The sequence below is a fragment of the Callorhinus ursinus genome, unplaced genomic scaffold, assembly GCF_003265705.2.
Source record: "Callorhinus ursinus isolate GAN/ISIS: 27379988/994484 unplaced genomic scaffold, GSC_fseal_2.0 scaffold2, whole genome shotgun sequence".
Taxonomy (NCBI): domain Eukaryota; kingdom Metazoa; phylum Chordata; class Mammalia; order Carnivora; family Otariidae; genus Callorhinus; species Callorhinus ursinus.
In genome coordinates, this window is record NW_027397064.1 from 19666826 (window position 1) to 19689875 (window position 23050).

The 23050-nt window shown below is 39.5% G+C and overlaps 1 protein-coding gene across 2 annotated transcripts in view; it reads right to left on the reverse strand.

Moving 5' to 3' along the window:
- The window catches only part of XRCC5 (X-ray repair cross complementing 5), an 88179-nt gene that overhangs the window by 55874 nt on the left and 9255 nt on the right, over positions 1-23050 (reverse strand). For both annotated transcript variants that reach the window (XR_012374237.1, XM_025891933.2), the window contains exons 5-10: positions 22612-22734; positions 18811-19002; positions 15582-15696; positions 13233-13371; positions 9870-9982; positions 4573-4635 (exon numbers count right to left, since the gene is read on the reverse strand). Coding sequence is in view for 1 of the 2 variants with exons in the window: in XM_025891933.2 (XP_025747718.1) it covers positions 4573-4635; positions 9870-9982; positions 13233-13371; positions 15582-15696; positions 18811-19002; positions 22612-22734 (745 nt within the window). In the remaining variant the exon portion in view is untranslated. The remainder of the gene's footprint in view (positions 1-4572; positions 4636-9869; positions 9983-13232; positions 13372-15581; positions 15697-18810; positions 19003-22611; positions 22735-23050) is intronic.

Consider the following 23050-nt stretch of genomic DNA (forward strand, 5'->3'; position numbering starts at 1 on the left):
TGTTATTGGTTAGGCTTCTCGTCAAGAGTAGGCTATTCGTAATTAAGTTCTGGGAGAGTCAAAAATTATACCGGACTTTTGACTGCATGGGGTGTCAGCACCCCCAACTCTCCACCCTCCACTGTCCAAGGGTCAACCATACTTACAAGATTGTTATCCACTTAGAAAAAGAAAGTTCTTTTGTCTTTAAGTTATACATTGTTTCTACTATGCTTACAACCTATATTATTAGCTGGTAAAACAGCATAGCTTTATTAGCAATGCTACTAAAAATGAAATTCTTTATTGGCAGTTACAGATTATCAGTATGGCAAACTTCTGAGCTCTAGTGCTATAAACATTTTTATTTAGAATTTGAGAATTCAGAATTTTAGAATTGAGTTTTGTGCTTACAAAAATTACCCTTGGACTCTATTGTTGATAACCAGATCAAATATATAGACTGAACAGGAAAAATATTGAGTACTTGAGTACTTTTAGTGTTTCCAAAGCCTCAGTTGGAGTTACCAGTATTATAATTTGAAACTGATAATACAATAGAAAACATTAACCTCTTTTTTCTGGATCCTTTTCAAGCCAGAAGTTAAAGAGGTTCTCCTAAGTCATTTCTTGGTTATCACCAGAACCATTCATGCCTGATTCACAATGATTTTTGAGTCTCTTCAATATATATTGATCATGTATTGATTAATCTTTTTTCCCCATATTTTGGTCAGATAAATTCAGATGTATATAACAGAATACCTTTTCTTAATTGAACTACACTATAATATCTACATGATTATACAGTAAAGAAAAATATACTGAGCCTAAAAAAAAAAAAGATTGTTATCCACTTTATTCCTATTTCAGATTTTTTTTTTTTTTAAGTGCCCTCTATCCACTTCAAGGCCACACTGTGTATACATTTGCATTTGGTCACACTTACTGTAACCTCTTCTGGAACTTTACTTCAACATGTGGCTCCTCTCTCTCATCACTTCAATCTTTCTTCTCTCAATTCATACCCTCAGACTCCAAATAAACTCCAGTCTCAGCCTTCCTAAACAAAATCTTTTTGTCCCCCCCTCCATAAATTACTATCTATTATCTTCCCCTTAACCTCTAAATTTCATGAAATAACAGTCTTGGTGTTTTCACGGCTTACAACACAATTATTCTTCAATCTAATCCAGCTGTTGCCCTCACCTTACTGAAATTACTCTGCAAAGTCACCTATGACCTCCTAATTGCCAATTCTTGGTTCCCATTCTATTTGACCTTTCAGCAGCATCTGACCATTCCTCTTTCTCTGCACTTTCTCCTTTGGCTTCAGAAACAATACTCTCCTCTGATCATTCTACTTTGTGGGTCATTCCTCCCCTAACTCTTCTCTTCTTTGACTAATCTTGAAATTCTGTTCTTGGCCTTTCACTCCTCTCACTGTGAAACTCTACTTGGGAATTATTTTATCCGGTCCCATGAGTTGATGAATCAAAAATCTGTATATTCAGCTTTAAAACTCTCCTAAGATCCAGACTTATATTGCCTACTAGCTGGTAGTATACCACAGGTATCTCAAACTGTTCATGACCAAAACTAAACTACTATCTTTCCCCCATTCTCTACTACTCCCTACCTCATGAACCCCACCTCCCAATCACCCAAACAAGAAGTCTTCAGTAATGCCACCTGACTCATCCCTCGCCTTCAAGTGTTCACCAAACTTTACTAATTCTACCTCTGTGCTATCTCTCTAATCTATCTCTTCCATCAATACCTCTCCAGTTCACAGAGCTGATCATATCATTCCCTTACATAAGAAACTCCAATGGTTCAGGGCACCTGGGTGTCTCAGTCAGTTAAGTGTCTGACTCTTGATTTTGGCTCAGGTTCTGATCTCAGGGTCATGAGACTGAGCTCCGCATTGGGATCGTGCTCAGCTGGGATCTTGCTCAGCACAAAGTCTGCTTGTCCCTCTCCCTGCCCCTGCTCAAGCGCACATGCATACTCACCCTCTGTCTTTCAAATAAATAAAAAATCTTTAAAAGAATCTCCAGTGGTTCCATTATCCCAGCCTCAGTGAGCTGACCATTATTCCTGGATAAGTCTTGTACTTTCCCTCCTCTGTAGCTTTCTGCTCTTAGCTAGAATGCCCTCTCCACATCTCTGTCTCTTGAGCTTCTAACCTATTTTCAAGGCCCAGTAAATTGATACCCTTGCCATTTTAGATTTGCTTTAGTCTCTCCCTCTCCATAACTCCCCAAACACATTGTCTGTACTTTTCTCAGTATTATAGTTAACCTTTATCCAAGTTAGCTATGTATATTTTCATTTCCTACACCAAAAACCTATGACCTCAATACCTTGTCTTCAAAATCCTCTATAGGTTTAGTGGCAGATTCACTACCTTTTTAGTTCAATTCAAGGAATATTTACTTAGTGCCTGCTCTTTGCTACACACTGTCTTAGGCCCTGTAAGAAAACAAAGATGAGTCCCTGATCTCACTGAACTAATACATTCTTTACTAGCAGAAATGAGATATGTACCAAATACAGAAGATGTACAGTCTAACAAATCCCATTGGAGAGACCAGAGAAGCACAATGGGAGTCTGAGGATGAGATTACTTCCAATTTGTTTGCAAATTTCTATCTGGGTGTCTTTGATAGAACCAAGAGGATATTAAAGGAAGGAAGGATGGGGTCTGGGATGACTGTGACTTTATAAGCACAATGCTACACCTGTGGGAAACTCAACTAAAGCTCCATTTCCTTCCCTTCTTTATCTCCTTCTCCTCCACACCCAGTAGAAATCATATACATGTGTAGATTCTCTATACAAAAAAATAATTGCATGATAATGATCAGAGAAAACATATTTTTAAAAGGAATTACTCACAGAATCATAGAATATTTGAGTTGAAAAACAACAGTACTCATCTAATTTAACCACCCACATGATGATGAAATTCCCTCCCCCAAATCTGGCTAGTGCAAATAAAGACTCTGCTGGGAAACATTTAGGAATGGAGATCTGACCATCTCACAAGAAATCAATTCACCTGGAGGTAGTAACCGTTGTTGAGAAAAATTCTTCTTCATTTTGAACAAAACTACCACCTATTGGTAGGAAACCTAGTTTAATTTCTATTCCACATGGTAATTCTCTAATGTATGATGGGGGGTATTACATCTGATGTCCCTCCTACTTCCCTACCTACCTACGAAGTTTTCTTAGAAGTCATCACCTGACATAGTTTCCTTACTCCCGTGCCTATCTCAGAAGCTCCAATTATTAGTATGATCCTTTGACTAGGACATCAAGAATGACACCAAAGAGGAGCCCTTTGCCATTAGTAGATATCTATTTTTTTCCTTGAGTGACCTCAAAGTAACCCAATGATCTACAGGGTCTGTATGAGGTGGGTTGGAATTATGCATGCCACAAGGCTGCCCTTAGCTAGCAAGTCTAGATAATCACATAGGCCGTAACACAAAGCTGTTGACAAGAGTCTTCACAGCATACCAGCAATCACATGAAGTATTCAGAATTTTCTCTGTGTGAAGGAACAGTAAGTTGGAGTTAAAATTCAGTTAAAATGCTGTTAAGCTATGATGACAATATATACTACAAATGTATAATTCCCAAGAGCACTTGACCCAGGAAAAATCCATGAATGAGGATTCTCATGTAAACTAGGATTCACATAAGCCTACTATGCTCTGACTGAATCCATTCAGTACTGATGGGAAACAAAGCAATTCTCCTAAGTTAACTCTTCCAATAAAATGGCACCCCCATTCACTAGATCAACAGCCAGAAGTGAGGAAAAAAAAGCAGCAAAGGGGACTAAGCAGACTAGATCACTTCTACCTCCGCCCTCCCCACATCCCCACCAAGCCTTCTACATCCAGTTTGCTAACTTCAAAAGCAAATATACTTCTGGAACTTGGATCCCTGCTTACGTCATCTTAAGCAGATATGAGACTGCAGTATTCCAGTAAAGTTCAACATCTCCACATGACAAGTTCCAACACGGAGGCTGAACAGGAAATATTTAGAGAGGGCAAGTATGACCGTAGGATGCAATGGTCATGGGTCGTTAGGCAAAAACCAGCCTGAAAACTGAATCTCCTGGGGAGGTGGGAAAAGAGTACAAAGAGAGAGGGACGGGGACAAAGACGAATTTCTAGATGAGGGAAGTGGCCTAGTAAAACACTAAAGCTTATCTCCAGGATGCTAAAGCCAGTGCTAAATGTTCAGTGCTTAATGACAATGAAAATGTCAACCTGACCCCAAGCCCCCTCAACATTAGACCAGGAGATTCCCACACCTAAGTGCATTTGTTCACATGTTTTTGTTTTTAATACGCACCTGGTCTCCAGTAGCAGGACTATGTCCTTGGGCCTTGTGCTCATGCTATGACAAATTCATTTGTCATTTCTCCATTTTCAGAGTTAAAGCTCAGTGAACTTTCCCACTGTTGTTGCAAGAATTAACGTCATTTTAAACCATAAAAGCCCCAAACAACTCACTTAAAATGACAATTCAATTCTGTGGCACTACCTCAAAGGCCCACTGTCAACTCACCTCATCATCTTTTGCTGCAAAGACCTTTAGGACTTGATTTCCCATAAAATATCTCCTGTGGACCTGCAAGAGTTAACCAAGGAAAACAATTGGTTTTGACCCAAAATAAGTAATGCCTATAGCCGTAACGCCACAGTTACTAAGAAATTCTATTCAAAATGCTCGTAGCAAAAAAAACATTCATAGGAACTAGAAACACCTTATTATTTGAGGTTCAATTCAATTAAACACAATACCTATCTGAATTCCAAGTATATGTCAAACATTGTTCTGAGCACCGAAAACACAATAATGAACAGGATATAGTCTTGTCCTAAGGAGCTTAGACAAATATGAAACTGTACTACAGTATTAGGGTACAGCACTACAAAAGCACAAGAGTGCAATATTCTAGCTCAGGGCTCCGAGAGCACATAAACAGGGCATCCAGCTTGGTCAGGGCAGGCTTCTGCAAACAGTGACACCTAGGTCAAGACTTAAAGGATGCTCAGGAACAAAGAGAAAAGTCTCGCCCAAGTGTGCTGGGCAGAGACACTAGTGTGAATTAAGTCTGGAATGACATAAAAACATAGTACCTTTGGGGAACTGCTTTTGGAGTAGGTGCAGTGCCCTAGTATGAGGGGAGAGGTGAAAAATTAGATTAACAAAGATCAAATCATGAAGTGTCTTATGAGCAGAGTTAAGCGGCTTAGACTTCATCCCAAGAGCAAAGACGAGGCACTGCCAAATTGTAGAGACCAGAGTGAAGAACTCATTAGGGGGGCGGGGGCCACACTGGAGGAGGGGAGACTAGTGAAACCAACAAGAAGTACTTCAAGTCCTTCTGTCTCCCTTTTAGTTCCATTGCTTCTCCGGCAGGGTATGAGAGGGGTCAAAGCAGCTCCACCGATACCTGATTAGAAATGAAGACTGAAGGGTTCCTAGCATCATAACCAACTACCTGCATCTACTGACCAAGATCAACTTCTCTCCGCTCCATGTAATCTTGAGCCTGGAGCTTATCTGTAAGAACATGCCATGTGCTGAACAGGGCAATGCTCCTCAAGTGTTCTTCTGCCCTCCCACCTCTGAAGCCAAGAAACTGAGCACTTTCAGAATCACAGCAGCTCCAGAAGACGGAGTCTCAAAGGTGTGGGGGTTTGGCCCACATACTTCAAACACCCTCCATCTCCACTGCCAGTCCCCATTTGAAAACTATTTAAAGATATACGGGAATAATCCCATATTAAAACTACAAAGTTTGCTACATTCATATAGATTTGCCCTCCTATTAGAATCTGTAATGGTTCTTGATTGATGAAAGAACAGTTAATGATATTGTTTCCTAACACACTTAAATGACTTCTCAAAGGACAACCAGACATCTGGGAGAAGTTCTGGCTAAATTCTTACCCATTCTACAATTAGGTACCCAGAACACTGACAACTTGGAGGAAGACAAATTGAAAATTTAAGAGAATAATTCTCAATTTCACAATTAAAAAACAAAACAAATCAAAAACACCAAGATCAAAAAACCTATTTCATATAATAAAAATGCTCGCATCAATTCAATCCCGAAATGTTAGTTTCCCTCACTTTAAGGGAGGATGGAAAAATATGTGATCTCATTAAAGATAATTACTAGTCTCCTAAAAGGTGTGTGCTTAGTTGCTATGGAAAACTCCTTGCTCTTAAAAAAATATGTATGGTCTTCAAAAAGTTGAAAGTAGAGCTACCTACAACCCAGCAATTGCACTACCCCAAAGATACAAATGTAGTGATCCGAAGGTGCACCTGCACCCCAATGTTTATAGCAGCAATGTCCACAAAAGCCAAACTATGGAAAGAACCCAGATGTCCATTGACAGATGAATGGATAAAGAAGACGCGGTGTGTACACACACACACACACACACACACAATGGAATACTACTCAGCCATCAAAAAAAATGAAATCTTGCCATTTGCAATGTCGTGGATAGAACTAGAGGGTAGTATGCTAAGCAAAATAAGTCAATCAGAAAAAGACAATTATCATATGATCTCACTTATATGTGGATTTAAGAAACAAAACAGAGGATCATAGGGGAAGGGAGGGGAAATAAAACAAGAAATCAGAGAGGGAGACAAACCATTAGAGACTCTTAACCACAGGAAACAAACTGGGGGTTGCTGGAGGGGAGGGGAGTGAGGGATGGGGTAACTGGGGTCATGGACATTAAGGAGGGCATGTGATGTAATGAGCACTGAGTATCATATGAGACTAATGAATCACTGAACTCTACCTCTGAAACTAATAATATACTACATGTTAATTAAATTTAAATTAAAGAAGAATAAAATGGGAAAAAAATAAACACCTATCAGAATGGTTAAAATAAAAAAATAGCAATGGTGCCAAATGCTGACAAGCATGTGAAGAAACTGAGTCACTCACCCATTACTGATGGGAATATAAAAGAGCACAGCCACTCTGGAAACAATTTGACAGTTTCTGAAGAAACTAGGCATTTAGTTTTCTTACAAAATTAAACAGTTTTCTTTTAAAACTAAACTATTACAAAATTTAGCAATTGTACCCTTGGGCATTTATCCCAGAGAAATGAAGGACATTATACAAAAGCTGGTATTCAAATGTTTATAGCAGCTTCACTCATAATAACCAAAAACTGGGAAAAACATGTCCTTCAGTGGATAACCGTTTAAAAACAAAACAAGACAAAAAAAGCTCTGGTAAACCCATACCTAGGAATATTACTCAGCAATAAAAAGAAACAAGCTTATCGGTACATACAATAACCTGGATGAATCTCCGGAGAATTATGCTGAGTGGGAAGAGCCAGTTGAATGTCACATACCGTATGATTCCGTTTATATGCCTTTCCAAAGTAACAAAATTATAGAACTGGAGAACAAAGGAGTGGGTTCCAGGGATTGAAGAGGGGATGAGGGTGAGAGAGAAGTGAGCACGGCCCTAAAAGGGCAACAGGAGAGATCCTTGTGGTGATGGAATGTTCTGTATCTCAGCTGTATCAATGTCAATATCCTGGTAATAGGATTGCCTTAGAGTGTTCAAGATGTTACCTTTGGGAGAAATGAAGTATGGGGTACACAGGATCTCTCAGTATTATTTCTTACAACTGCATGTGAATCTAATTGTCTCAAAATAGAAAGTGTTTTTCATGTGTTCCCCCCAAGTTAATTAACCAATTAATTAATTTTAAAAAGATATGTATGCATTTCTTAAGATAATACATGAAAGCAGGGATGAAAACCAAACTAGTCAAAAAAACCAGCTTGTCCACCTGGTGGGCAAATTACAAGTGATTAATGGCATAGGCTCTTAAGTCAGGGAGAACTGGTTCAAAACCAATCTCTACTACCTTCTAGCTGTGACCTTAGACCAATTACATACTCAATTTTCGAATGTATAAAATATATTATCATAGCACCTATCCAGGAGGGTTGTAATAAGAATTAAATGGGAATTCACATAAAATGCTTACTATATTGAACTGAATATTAAAATCACTCAATAAATGGTGACTATTATGATTATCTTTATTGCACCCGTCTGAGATTTTACGTAAGATAAACATAGAGCTTAAAAACAACATAAGTTGAGGGGATCTGGGTGGCTCAGTTGGTTAAGCAACTGCCTTCAGCTCAGGTAATGATCCGGGAGTCCCAGGATCGAGTCCTGCATTGGGCTCCCCGCTCAGCAGGGAGTCTGCTTCTCCCTCTGACCCTACCCCCTCTCATGTGATCTCTCTCTCTCATTCTCTCTCTCAAATAAATAAATGAAATCTTTAAAAAAAAATAAGTTGATTTAGAGAACACGTCATGACTTAAAAGTTAATTTTAAGTTAACAGAACTCTTAAAATGGAAAAATGTACTTTTTGTTCAGCTCACTCTTTTTTGCTTTGTCATTTAACCAAACAGGCCCCCCCCATTCCCACCCTGGCATAGGTGACTTCAGTTATTTGGGTCATGAATTTCGGATCAGTCGTTTTGGATAGGTCTTTTCGAGCTAACTGGAATTAGGCAGACCCACTTCCCAACAGGCCAGTTTTTTTTTTTTTTTAAAGGATTTTATTTATTTATTAGAGAGAGAGAGAGAGAGAATGAGCAGGGGGAGGGTCAGAGGGAGAAGCAGGCTTCCCGCAGAGCGGGGAGCCCCCAACAGGCCAGTTTTAACACACAGGCCTGAACGAAGGTTCTGCTTCACTGGAAAGACTTAGGGGCACTGCCATTAACAACCGTAAGTTTTAAGTCTGTAGAAATCCCAAAGTGAATACTTTTATTTTTAAGAAATATATATTTAGTGTAATTTGTTAGAGAATTGTTAAAAACTCTCAACTCCAAAAAGTATCTGTTTTCACCATTAAAATCTTACCAACTTTCAGTAAGTACTCCCAATTTCCAGCTTAAGAAGTTTAAAAACATATCCAACAGTTTGGGCACATCATGGAAAACATCTCCCCACCCTCACAGAATTATTCTAACACCAAAGCACACAGGGACTATATCCCAGAGCAACACGAAGAAGCTCAAATCCAGTATACTGATTAATATTTATTTTCATTACAATTCTCACTTGAATTTCTTTAGAACCAACAAACATTGCTTTATCCCTATAGAGCCTTAGAAAAGATACGCTATAGGATATGCTTATTCATTTTCTCTGGTTGCCTACCTCAAGAACATTTAATCTAAGATCTCCAGGAATCTTTAATAACCCTTTCTAGAATAGTGTATGCTATCCCATGGCCCTCAGTGAATTACTGCATTTCCACTATGTGTTTTGTGTATCTCTGCATCAGTGTCTAAAGAATGTATGACTTAAGGACAGGCTTCAGATCCCAGATCTCTTTGTTGGACGTTGAGAAGGGTGACCAGCATAAACCAATGATATTCTACGAGGCCTGGTGTCATTCAAAACCCAAGTAGACCTTCATTCCTCTAAAACACTCTATTATACATAACCCTTTAGAGAAAGCAACACAATAGCAAAGAACTGAATGATGTTTCTTTAAGGCTATGTGAGCTATGACAGACAGCCAAGCTAAGAAGTGACTCTCAATGGAATATATTCTGATTCATGCTAAGCCTTCTCAAATTTTCTACATCTTGGTTTCTCTGTTCAAAAATTGAAGATAGTTAACACTAATCCCCAGACTACATTCAAAAAAAACTAAAAGTCAAATAAATACACATTGTAAATAAAAGGACCAATCGAAAGCATACCCTCTCAAATAATAGTAAGAGAAAAGTTCATTTCTTTTGTTGACAACGAGTAAAGTAAGTGCTATACCTGAGAAGATCTACAAAATCCCAAAACGGAGAAGCACTTCCCCTCCGATTTATATTTCATGTGTTCCTCATCCACTTTAGAGAAAGGAACGATATCACTTCCATAGCGGAACCCTAGAGAACAAGAGAAGAGCATTTGTTAATCATACGGGGCCTCATTTTCTACAAGCTGAAATTACCCCTACGCATACATTAACAATACACGCAGACTCCAGATCAAGCCTCTATATACTATTCCCTGGAATCAAATTACTGCCCCTTGTGATCAGTGGGGAAAAAGCAGCAGCAGATACACAAACAACATACACAGTATAGAGGCGATTAAAATCTAATTACATTTTTTAAGCAGCATCTTCTGCAATCTAGTTACCTTAATGATTATCTAGCCTAGAAGAAAGAATGTAGCAAATGTAATGTACCAGTTATCCTCCAAAGATAAACTGTAGTTGACTAAAGTATAAGTGTGATTTGTAAACATAATAACAAGAACACATTTATTCAGAAACCTGGAGACCCACAGAGAAAAATGCCCAAAGGAAATTTTCAGAATAAAATGTTCTCCAAAATGCATGCTGGAGACATACAAATGCCTAATGGGAGAAGCCAAAACTCTTCTATTTAGGAACATTCAATTGATAAGTTGGCTATTTTTCTGCATTTAAACCTACTTCATTTCTGGGATTATATTATCTGTTTTTTTCTTCTTAATTACTTTGGTTATTCATACAAATACAGGCCCTCGGTTTCTTAAAAATAACTCCAGTCCTGTTCCAGGGCCTCTGTTCTATGGAAAGTCATGCCCTTTCAATATACAGTCTCCTGTATTTGGTGGGAAGAACGATCATCAAATTCCAAGGATTCTGGCCTTGGGTAAATGGAAAGGAAAAGCACGCGCAACTTTACTCCAAGACACAAAGAAACTTGTACGTTTGGGGTAGATTCTGTGATCCAGTTTATCTGTTCCTGTCAATCTGTTAATGCCATGCATTTAATTAAAAAGAAATATATTTGTATTTTCATGTATGTCTTTTAAAAAAGCTGGTGATGAAAACAAAAACTCCAGCAAAAAATTATCAGGGAGGGGCGCCTGGCTGGCTTAGTTGGCTAAGCAGCTGCCTTTGGCCCAGGTCATAATCCCAGGATCCTGGGATCAAGCCCCACCTCGGGCTCCTTGCTCGGCAGGGAGCCTGCTTCTCCCTCTGCCTCCAGCTCCCCCTGCTTGTACTCTCTCCCTCTCGCTCTCTGTCAAATAAATAAATAAAATCTTTAGGGCGCCTGGGTGGCTCAGTTGGTTAAGCGACTGCCTTCGGCTCAGGTCATGATCCTGGAGTCCCAGGATCGAGTCCCGCATCGGGCTTCCTGCTTAGCAGGGAGTCTGCTTCTCCCTCTGACCCTCTTCCCTCTCGTGCTCTCTATCTCTCATTCTCTCTCTCTCTCAAATAAATAAATAAAAAATCTTAAAAATAAATAAATAAATAAATAAATAAATAAAATCTTTAAAAAAAAATTATCAGGGAAAAGTATGGCACATGACTAAGAGTGGTAACTAAACCAAATGTTCTTCCTAACTCTTCTCTGTCATCAGACATCTTGAATTTTTTAACTTGAAAATTCTAATTGAAACTGCCTTGTTTTCTGGTTCATCTACTGAAAGAGAAAATTAGTATCTAAATTTTGTACATGGCAAAAAGCACAGAATAGACTGCAACATATAACCGTATTCCTTGGCACACATATGTCTGCTAGGGCCTCCGTCTGCATATTAGGGGGCAGAGAGTGGAGTACAGGTGAAGGAAGTATGTGGGTAGCTGCACCAAGGTATAAGACAAAAAAGCGCCTCTGTGTTCTCTGAACTCAATGTTTAACTCTTCCCTCTCCATTATTGCTCCAGCAATAAATGTCTTTTTTGCCTAAAATAAACAGAGCTGGTTTGTTTTGTTTTGTTTTTGCTTGCAACCAAAAGAACTGGCATCTTATCTCCGTCATATTAATCTTAACACATAGCCTCAATGACACTCTGCTCCTCAAAACTAGAAATGGCTCCAGGTTGCTTTCAAGATTAAGCATCAACTCTTCAGCCTGTCATTCAAAGTCGTTCCTAATTCAGAATGGTCTGTAGAAACAAAGACTCTGAAGTAGGGCAGTCCTGGGTTCGAGTTCTGCCAGTTGCTAACTGTACGACTTTGAATACGTGAATGAGTGTCTTTCAGCCTCAATTCTCTCATCTGTAAAATGGAAACAAGAGTGGGATGCCTGTTTCATGAGGCTGTTTTGATGATTAGAAGGGAAAATTCAGGTCATCTATGGGATACTGTTCCCAAGTACTAAACTGTGTACGCCCGACACACCGGCCCAACTACCTGCTGTCACTGAGAAGCTCTCTACTTTCCTGGTCTTACACGTTTAATCATGCTCTTCTTTCTTTCAGTCATTATAGAAGGATCATATGATTAGTAACTGATGGAGCTAAGATTCTAACCCAGATCTGACTCCAAAACTCACCTTCTTGACTACACTACAATACAGAATTGAATTAAAGAATTAGTAGGGATTGCAGGATACTAATTACATTTTCTACTCATAATCGACCAAGAGAAAGGAAGGAATCGCAACCACCATCGCCTTAACCAGTCTCCCCCGCACCCACATACAAATATACACAAACATCGAGATTTAGTGCCACAGACAAAAGGCATTTTTTTTCAAGGCTTGCAAATTAAAATTATACCGGGTAGCACAAAGCCTGACAATGAATTTATCTAAAGACTCTAGTTTCTATCTTAACCATCTTGATATCTTGTAATTTCAGCTCTTCAAAATTCAGACACTCTCAGCTAATTTGTAAGCCCTCTGGATAGAGTTGCCCTCTAGACACACTACACAGATCAAATGGGTATCACACATGAAGTACAACTGTAAACATCCTAGTGAACATAAAGCCATATAATGGACACAAATGTGTCTAATCCCCTAAATTACCCTAAGGGAGCAGAGCTGGCAGGATTCCTAAGACCTGAAATAGGCACTCAGAAGAATAATCACCATGGAAGTAAGATGTGAAACAGAGTAAACAAAGAAACCTGCTTCAGCCACATTAACAGAAGTATTCTCTTAGCTAGTATGTTTCAAACTTTAAAATAAAACCAAGGATTAAGTCCTGTCACTGGAGGACATGTCAAACTCAGATGGAGTACCCAAGTAGATCCTGCCTCGGACCTGACAGATGAGCTCAATTTAGGACCTAGCGCCTCATGGTCCCTCCCATGGTCATGTCTCCAGAACTCAGAAAAACATCTGCCAACACTACCAGTACAAACCCGAGTCTGCCTCCCACCACCCGGAAGCAGCTCTCTCACGGGCGCACCTTGAATAGTGTCTTCCTTCGGGACCTCGGTTTCATTGTCGTCATTTAAGCAGTAAACGGTTTCTTTCTGTAGATCTTCTTTCTTGAGGGTTCTGGCGTCCACAACTGTCCAAGACTTTTTAACTCTCTCCTGTATAATCTTAATTCCAAAAAGAAAGGGAAAACAAGGAAAGCCAGGATTCTAATAAACAAAAAATGAAAACCCCATATATTCTCTGCTTTATAGGAAAAAAATCTGTAATAATTACTCTAGCTAAACTCTTCTGTTTGCTCTTGTCCAGTGAAATTTTCACTTATTTCATAACTCCTGCTGCATTTCACTTTTTCCCCGAAGGTAATCCACAGATAAATATTCATATTTGTATATACACAAGCACTTTCTATACAAAACCTTCAGACTCATAAAATGGGACCACACATTTTTACTACAGTTTTCCAATAGAGAAGAAAGGGAGAGCCATCTATCAGGGGCCAGAACTCAATAAGGAAATCCAAAAAGAAAACTAGAAAAAAAGAAGAGGAGGGATGCCTCGGTGGTTCAGTCAGTTAAGCGTCTGCCTTCAGCTCAGGTCATGATCCCAGGTTCCTGGGATCAAGTCCCACATCGGGCTCCCTGCTCAGTGGGGAGTCTGCTTCTCCCTCTGCTTGCCGCTCCCCCCTTCTTGTGCTGGCTCTCTCTCTGCCAACTAAATAAATAAAATCTTAAAAAAAAATTAAAAACCTCCTTTAAAAAAAAAAAAAAAAAGACGACTATATTCTATTCCAGGCTTGATGGCAGCTGAAATAAAGAAGTACCTCCTGGGGCGCCTGGGTGGCTCAGTTGGTTAAGCAACTGCCTTCGGCTCAGGTCATGATCCCAGGGTCCTGGGATCGAGCTCCGCATCAAGCTCCCTGCTCAGCCAGAAGCCTGCTTCTCCCTCTCCCGCTCCCCCGGCTTGTGTTCCCTCTCACGCTGTCTCTCTCTCTCTGTCAATTAAATAAATAAATAAAATCTTAAAAAAAAAAAGTACCTCCAAGGTTTTCGTGGATGTAGCATGTGTTTTAGAATTAAGTCCCTGAATATATAAATACTTGAATATATAAATACATGTTTATTTTCTATATTTAAATGTATGTATTTAGTTTATTAATTTTTTTAAGATTTTATTTATTTGAGAGAGAGAGAATGAGAGAGGAGAGAGAGCACAAGAGGGGGGAGGGTCAGAGGGAGAAGCAGACTCCCTGCTGAGCAGGGAGCCTGATGTGGGACTCGATCCCGGGACTCCAGGATCATGACCCGAGCCGAAGGCAGTCGCCCAACCAACTGAGCCACCCAGGTGCCCTAGTTTATTCATTTAAAGAAAACAGGCAAGAAGGGTCACATGGAGGCATAGGTCACAGGCTCCTACTCAAACTGCAATTTCATCAAATAATTACCAAAAGCAATTTATTTTTGAAAGTGTGCTATTATGTACAAACATACATAGACTACAAAAGTCAATTTCACAGTCACAAGTCAATAGTTTTTGATAGTTCACAGATGCTGTTACCACCAGATTGTTAACTGAACTGGGTGAGACTGAGTTTTAAAAACTCTGGACGTCTTTAGTATATATCTATATTTCTGCTATGATACTACAGTGATAGGACTTCATGCATTCCATTTTCTCTCTTTCAAAAAAGAAAAAAAAAGGGAGAGAAGGGAATCAACCTGGATTACAGATGATTCTTAAAACTTTCTCTCCTAATATGCCTTTTATATAAAAAAGCTAAATAGAATAAGATGAACAGGGAGAGCAGTTAGAGAAGCAATAATTATGGTACTGAATAACCCACAAATGAATTGTCAATTCCTTATATAAGCATATTTGCCTGCCTGGTGCATTGCTTTATTTTTTTTTTTAATTTTTATTTATGGGGCGCCTGGGTGGCTCAGTCGGTTGTGCATCTACCTTCAGCTCAGGTCATGGTCTCAGGTATCAAGCCCCACATCGGACTCTGCTCGGTGGGGAGTCTGCTTCTCCCTCTCCCTCTGCCTGCCACTCTGTCATTTGACAGAGAGAGAGAGAGCACAAGCAGGGGAGCAGGAGGAGAAGCAGGCTCCCCGCTGAGCAGGAAGCCTGATGTGGGGCTCGATCCCACTGGGATCATGACCTGAGCCGAAGGCAGATGCCCAACCAATTGAGCCACCCAGGCGCCCCTGGTGCACTGCTTTAAAAAATATGTGTGGGGGGCACCTGGCCGGCTCAGTTGGTAGAGCATGCAACTCTTGATCTCAGAGCTGTGAGTTTGAACCCCATGTTTGGTGTAGAGATTACTTAAAAATAAATTTAAAAAGTTAAAAATTAAAAATGTGTATGTACCACTTACCGATTTATAAGCCACGATCTTTATAGACAAACTGGAGCCAATGGTCAGCATGCAGGACCAAGGGATGGAACGCTTCTCAATTTTCTTGAAGACACACAGTTGTCTCAGACTCTCACTTAATAAAAAAAAATATATATATATAACTCTTACTTAATAAAATATATATATATTATACACATAATGGAAAAAAACATATATAATGAAAGCAACAATTTTAAAACATTAACTTTGCTGGGTGATGCAGTTAATTTTCTAGAATGAGAAGTGAGTTGTCATTGATCATAATGAGAGGAACAGCAAGGGACAACAGGAAAATGACAACCACAAGTTGGGAGAGAGCCAGAATACAACTGAGTTGGCTTAGGAGAAAGAAGCTGAATTACATTACAGGTGAAAGAACATCTCTATCTTCCCCTACTCAATCTTTTCTTTCAACTCAGCCCATGGTTCTTAACATTTTTTTCAAGACCAAGGACATTTTGAAGATATGATAAAAGCACAATCCTAAGAGTTTGCCCACAATTTAAAGGGTTCACCAACTCACTGAAAACTATGGACCTGGGGATAAGAACCCCTGGCTCCAGGATATCAAAGGGTAAGTACCATCCCAAAATATCACTGTTCATAACTCTACAATTTATTATTTATTTCCAATCACCTTAAATAAAAAGCACATATATGCACACAATGGAGAGCGTTAAATAAAGACTCTCCACGGGATAAAGGAATTTAGTCCACACTTAGTCTTAAGGTAAAGCAGATAGCACACAATGGAGAGAGTTAAAAAATCTCCAGGGAATAAAGGAATTTGGTCCATACTTAGTCTTAAGCTAAAGCAGATAACTAGGTTTTTTACTGGACGGAGATGGGGAATCAGGAAGTAACAAACACAATGTAGAGTGCTACTTTATTTGAACATAAATGAAGATCAATTCTATTTTTATCTGGTCCCTAATCAAACACAGCAGAGAAGACTATAGGAAACAGAATTTGTTGTAGTCACTAAGAAAGGAACCAATGACCAAACATAGTCAAAGCATATATTCCAGGGACGCCTGGGTGGCTCTGTCAGTTAAGCATCTGCCTTTGGCTCAGGTGATGGCCCCAGGGTCCTGGGATCAAGCCCCGCATCGGACTCCTTGCTCTGCGGGGAGCCTGCTTCTCCCTCTGCCTACCGCTCTCCCTGCTTGTGCTCTCTCCCTCTCCCTGATGAATAAATAAAATCTTAAAAAAAAAAAATCCAGACCATGATCAATCCCCTTGGTACAGATGAAAAATAGATCTACAAAGAAGGTAAAAAGAATTATCCTCATTATGCAAAGTTATGGACAAAAAAGGTTTCAAAAGACTCCAATTTTCAGAAATAATCTATAACAAACACAAGTCTATGGAAATAAATAAACAAACAAACAAACAAATAAAACAGAGTTTATTCCTTGGCTTTGGACTTGTTGGGGAATGAAGGGGTCTGAACCAGATCTAACCTATCCATAGGACCTCACTGGTTTGAGTCCCATCTAAAACCACTGTGAGGTCTGAATTCAGTTCCAGGAGAAATTCTAAAGACTAGCATCTAATACGTAACATCTGAGAGCAAATGGATCATTTCCACAGTTGACCTGAATCTCCCCAAGCAGAAGTCTAAATGAGGACAAGTATGGCCCAGTGCTGTCCAGTACAACTTTCTGCAATGATAAAAATGTTCTATTTCTAACCGTTCCTGTCCAAAAGGCTGCTGAGCACATGAAATGTGGCTAGTGTGACCGAGGGACTAAATTTTTAATTTTACTTAATTTTAATGAATTTAAATTTAAATAGCCATATGTGGATAATGGCTGTTGTATCAAATCAAAGTATCTTCAAATTGTGAGGATAATACACAGTAATTTGCCTCCTCGCTATGACACAGGAAAATAAACTTTTTTTAACATTAATTTGTTTGGCCTACAATTTTCATTCATGATATCATGGTAAATTTGTTAGTTTCACACCTACATTCTCACATTAGAGCAAGCCACGTCCAAATTTGAAAGAAATAAGTTAGAAACATATTTGCATATATTACAGTTAAGAACACATATTATGACAAGAAACATCACTTTACAGGATTCTTTACTGATTCCTTTTCCAACCCCAAGGGAAACCACCATTCAATTTGTAAAATTCCCATTACCTACAATTTTTCAAGGGTGATATATTTAAAAATCAGGATGTACTATTTGTATTTCTTGTAATATATTATAAATAAAAATTTTTAAATTGTGGTTGAGAAAAAAATTTGGGCATATATCACTTAACTACTCAAAAATATCTGAATTGTTGAACTTCTATTTCAATGAAGAACTTTGCTCAAAACGCCTGTATTTTGTGTATTTATTGATGAATAAGAATTAACTCATGAACATTCAGTGGTATTATCCTGCAGAACATGAAATTCCACAAGCCACACTGCACAGTTCTCCTAAGTCCGGCCCTTCAAACACATACTGTCCTGGATGCTACAGACTCCTCTCGGGTTCTTTGCTCAGAATAAGTGCATGTCCAATTCCAACCAAGAATACTAACCCAAAGAGGAGACAGTCTCTCCCATAGTCTCTAACTGAATGGTTGCAAAGGCAGTCTGCTTTATTGTTAAATGGCACTTCAGGGATTTCACATTTCTTAAATTGTTTTCCCTTTACAAAACCCATATAAAAAAGTAAATTATAAATTCTTTACGTTTTGGATGTTTTGTTCTGTTCTGTCTGAACAAACTATTTTGTGACCAAAAATTTAAAAAAAAGTCTATTACAGTTAAGTATACTGTCTCCTAAAACCTCAATCAGAGGATAAGAGGATACCACGTATTTCGGATCTGACACCACTTTTCACAATTAGGAATGTATTTTGTAGGTGAATGAAAAGAAAGGACCCAGGAAATGTGCCCCAAACTTGGCATAAAGAAGAAATCTACTATCTCGTCTTTTACGACTTGTTAAATCTTTTGCGGTATCTATACATTTCTAAACCTCATACACACTGTCCTAGAAATAAACCAGAAGTCTTGTTCCAACCACACAAACTTAAAAAAGGGGATCGGGGGTTGGTGCACTGTTTCTTCAATAAAAATCAGAACATTCATTGAAGAATGGTGGCTAATTCAAGAGGGGCTAATTAGGGATCCCCCTGATCAAAAGAGAAATTTACATGGTCACAAGTGAAAGTTGCCATCGAAGTTTTTAGTTCTTACCTGAAGGAATAAATTTCATCTAGCCCATCTTCACCTTCTAAAGACATCATCACCTTTTTCACCATCCGAATACCTTCTTTTTGCTGCTCAGTAATTCCTTTTAGAGGAAAGGAGGGTTCATGGTGGTCTGAGCTTGAGTTACCATCTCCCCTGTCCCCGGTTCCATCCTCCTTGCCAACGGGGAAAGGCAAACTATCGGGAAAAAAATCAGCAGTATTTAAGAAGACAAGCCCTGAAGCCAAAAAATAAACTGGGCTCCAATCCTATGACTGTCGCTCACTGGCTATGAGAAAATGGGCATGTCGGTCACCAGAGCTTTCTATTCCTCATCTGTCAAATGGCGCTTATCGACCTTAGTCAATATTCTATCAGTTTCAAGTGACGAAAGCCTTTTTGGCCTGCTAAAGGGGGGAACTTATTGGTTTATATAACCAAATAACTGAAAGTGCAGGGTTGCACATGGCCTCAGGACCACTGGACCCAGTCGCAAACACCTCAAGGACTACCTGACCCTCCCACTGTCTCGGTGTTGTCTCCATGTGCCTTCATGCTGGCTTCCCTCTCTGCCTGGCTGCCTCCACATCGCCTGAGTGCACTCGAGCACACACTGCCCAGCTCTACTACCAAAGAGAATGGACTGAGTATTTAATACTATATTCTAGTCTCAAATTCAAACAAGCTGGGTATCAGTGGTAGCCTGGGGACTAGAAGATGTTGGCCCTCAGTCGAGTCATGAGGTTAAAGGGTAGGAAGGGGCGCCTGGGTGGCTCAGTTGGTTGGGCGACTGCCTTCGGCTCAGGTCATGATCCTGGAGTCCCGGGATCGAGTCCCGCATCGGGCTCCCTGCTCGGCGGGGAGTCTGCTTCTCCCTCTGACCCTCCCCCGTCTCATGTGCTCTCTCTCTCTCATTCTCTCTCTCAGACAAATGAATAAAATCTTTAAATAAATAAATAAATAAATAAAGCGTAGGAAGGATTTCTTCCTAGAAAAAGGTGGGCGATGTTCTAGGCAGCCAAAAAGAATAATAATAAAAAATAAAATACACTTTAATGATCCCTCAATGTTATTATGAAGATTAAATCACAGAATGTGTACAAAATACTTAAAACTCAAATACTGTTACCTTTATTACTGTAGATCTAGAATTCCCATACAGACATCACTTAATTGCTGGAAATAGGGCAAATCAATTTTGTTCTTGTGTTCCACTCCAGTTGTTTGAAATGAGACTAAAACTAGATTGGGATTACCAGTCACGGAGATATTCAATAATCAATATACAAATTGAAAAATCAACCAACCAAACACACTTTATGGTAATATTCTATATGACTCTTTACAAATGCTTTCATGCAAACAACCTCATTTAATCCTATCTATTAGGTGGACAGAGATTTCTACCTCCATTTCCTAAAAAGCAACTGAAGCTACAGAGATGAACTAATCTGGCCAAGCCGCACAGCTAGTGAGTGACACAGCAAAGACTGTCACCTGACTGAAGGACAAAGTCCTTTCCAAGGCAGCGTATCACCTCACTGCCCCTGAAACCCAAACAGTAGACTTTTCAGTTCACTCAACATCACCTATTGGTCACCCCTATGTGGATGGTTATTTTTAAGGTAATTTCTTTACCATTTAATTTGCTATCATTAAAATAGCGCTCCCTGGGGCACCTGGGTGGCTCAGTCAGTTAAGTGTTTGCCTTCAGCTCAGGTCATGATCCCAGGGTCCTGGGATTGAGCCCCACATCGGTCTCCCCACATCGGTCTCCCTGCTCAGCTGAGAGCCTGCTTCTCCCTCTCTCTCCGCCTACTTGTGCTCTCTGTCAAATAAATAAAATCTTAAAATAAATAAATAAATAAATAAATAAATAAATAAATAAAATAGCGCTCCCTATTTAAATGTTTTCTACGTGCACTCCACATGACAGATATGCATGTCCTGTGTGACCTATCGGATAAAGAGCTGCCAGGGATCGGGGTATGGCACACAGGATCTGCACCAGGCCATTGCTGTTTCCACTACAGCAACATGGAAAAAGGGGAGAGTGACACGAAAGTCAAGAGTCAGGAAGCTATCCTGGAAAAAGAAGTCACAATAACAGTCCTTTCTACCCCAAAAAAGTGGTCACAAAAAAATGTATATATCTCAACAGCCAAAAGAAGAAACTAAAAACAAGGTCCAAGGAATGAACTTGCTCAGAACACAGTGCTTCTTGGGCCTGTTCCAACTGGAACGATCAATCATACCTGGGTACAACTAACAATTAAAACAGAAACTCCACTCTGTATGCTGGAGATTTATAGCACAGGAACAGAGCGTATTGCCCAAGAAAAAACACAACCGGAACTAAACAGGGACCTACAATAAGGCTATGTTCCTTCTTCAACACACTTTATAGTATCACTCAGACAAAAAAGCCCTTTCCAATGACACTGACAGAAGTGCAGTATGCTTCAACCATGTAAAGGCATCCTGAAATTATGAACAGGGAAGAGGAGCCAGGCAGGGCTTTTGAAGTACTGAGAAAACCTCAACTCAATAAGAAGTGTCACTTAAAAAGCACTTAATTTCTCTGAAGTACTATCTTTACAAGTATCATTTTGATGGGTTATTCTGAACTACTTTTCTATAGTTCTACAGAAAGGAGATGCCCCTCAGCAGTCTTAAGAGGTACATACATGCAAGAGAGGTTCTTAATTCCCCATAGCAGCATTTCAAAGAAGCCAAAGGCTTACCACTCTGAGCTAGAGGCTTCCTGGCACAGCTCTCAGTCTGAAAAATGAGTGTCCCCAGAAGACAAATAAGTCAACATCCTATACCATCACTCTGCTTTCACCAAAAATAGAGGACAAGCTAAAACGGGTTTCGAATGCAGCAGGATTAGTGTGGTGAAAAAACTTTCTTGTTAGGGATAGAAGATAAAGAAAGTAAATGCCTGGGGTGGGAAGGGGGGCATTCAAGTTATTGGGGAACGAGAGAGATTGTCTTGCAACGAATTGTGAAATATTTTGTGAACGTTTTTTTTTTTGAGAGAGAGAGTGTGTGTGTGTGAGCGGGGGGTGGGGGATGGGGGTGGGGGATAGGAGGAGGGGAGGGGCAGAGAGGGATCTTAAGCAGGCTCCAGGCTCAGCACAGAGCGCAGTGCAGGGCTAGATCTCATGACCCTGAGATCATGATCGGAGCCGAAATCAAGAGTCGGATGCTTAACCCACTGAGCCACCCAGGCACCCCTTCTGCCAACATTTTTGCCTGTAATCTGCACACTCCATTTCTAAATACACACAAGCAAATTACATTTTACATAAATGTGCATATCCATTAGATTTGAAAAAGACTTATAAATAAGCATTCTATGTGTTTAAAATGATTCTCACATTGACATTTCTCTCTACCCTAAAAACATCTACTGCCTGCAAAACACAGTACCCTAGAGCTGTTTAACAAAAGAAACCATCAATCTGGTAATTGTTTGTATAATGTCCTCTATGTAGGCAGAGATAAACTGAATATCCTCAAAAGATTCCTCAATTCTTTGAGTCCAAGAAGAGCCAACAAACAATCTGCTATTGAGCTAAACTCCTGTTTCACTGTGACTTTCATCCCTTTATCACCAAAACTCAAGAGTTCCTGGAATAGCAGGTACTCCAGCGAACGTCTGCTGAAGTCAGTCATCAGACATATTTCGACTCTAAGCACAAACAGAAGACTCGTGGGAACCAAGCACTCTATAAAGGGGCCCCACTCCCTGTGTTATAAGAGTATAGGACTGGTCTTCAGACATTATTCTCATGGTCTTACAAGAACTGCAGGGAGATGCCAAATTTCTTCAAGTTATGGATTATAACATCCAGCTGATCTTTGCTGAATGGGCTGCTGAGGTCAGTGAACACTTCAATATGCTTCTTCTCAAACTTCTTTCCTCTAAAAGAGAGTTATCACAGTTAGAAATCATTCTCTGAATTATTGCCCACAAACTCAAAAATACTTGGTCACTGAGCAGAAAGAGGCTAAGAAATGAATCTAGTTAACAAATCTAGATAGTTAACAAAGCAGTTAACAAATGTGATTACATTCTAGAATCCCATGTATCATTGATGCTTAGTTAAGTTCCTACTAACATATAATCAAATAGCTACAATCTACAAAACATATAATCAAAATTTTTGAGCATTATGGAAATATTAAATCCCAATGATGTGGTCACTGTGATTAGAAAGGATCCCTTTCCAACCTCCAC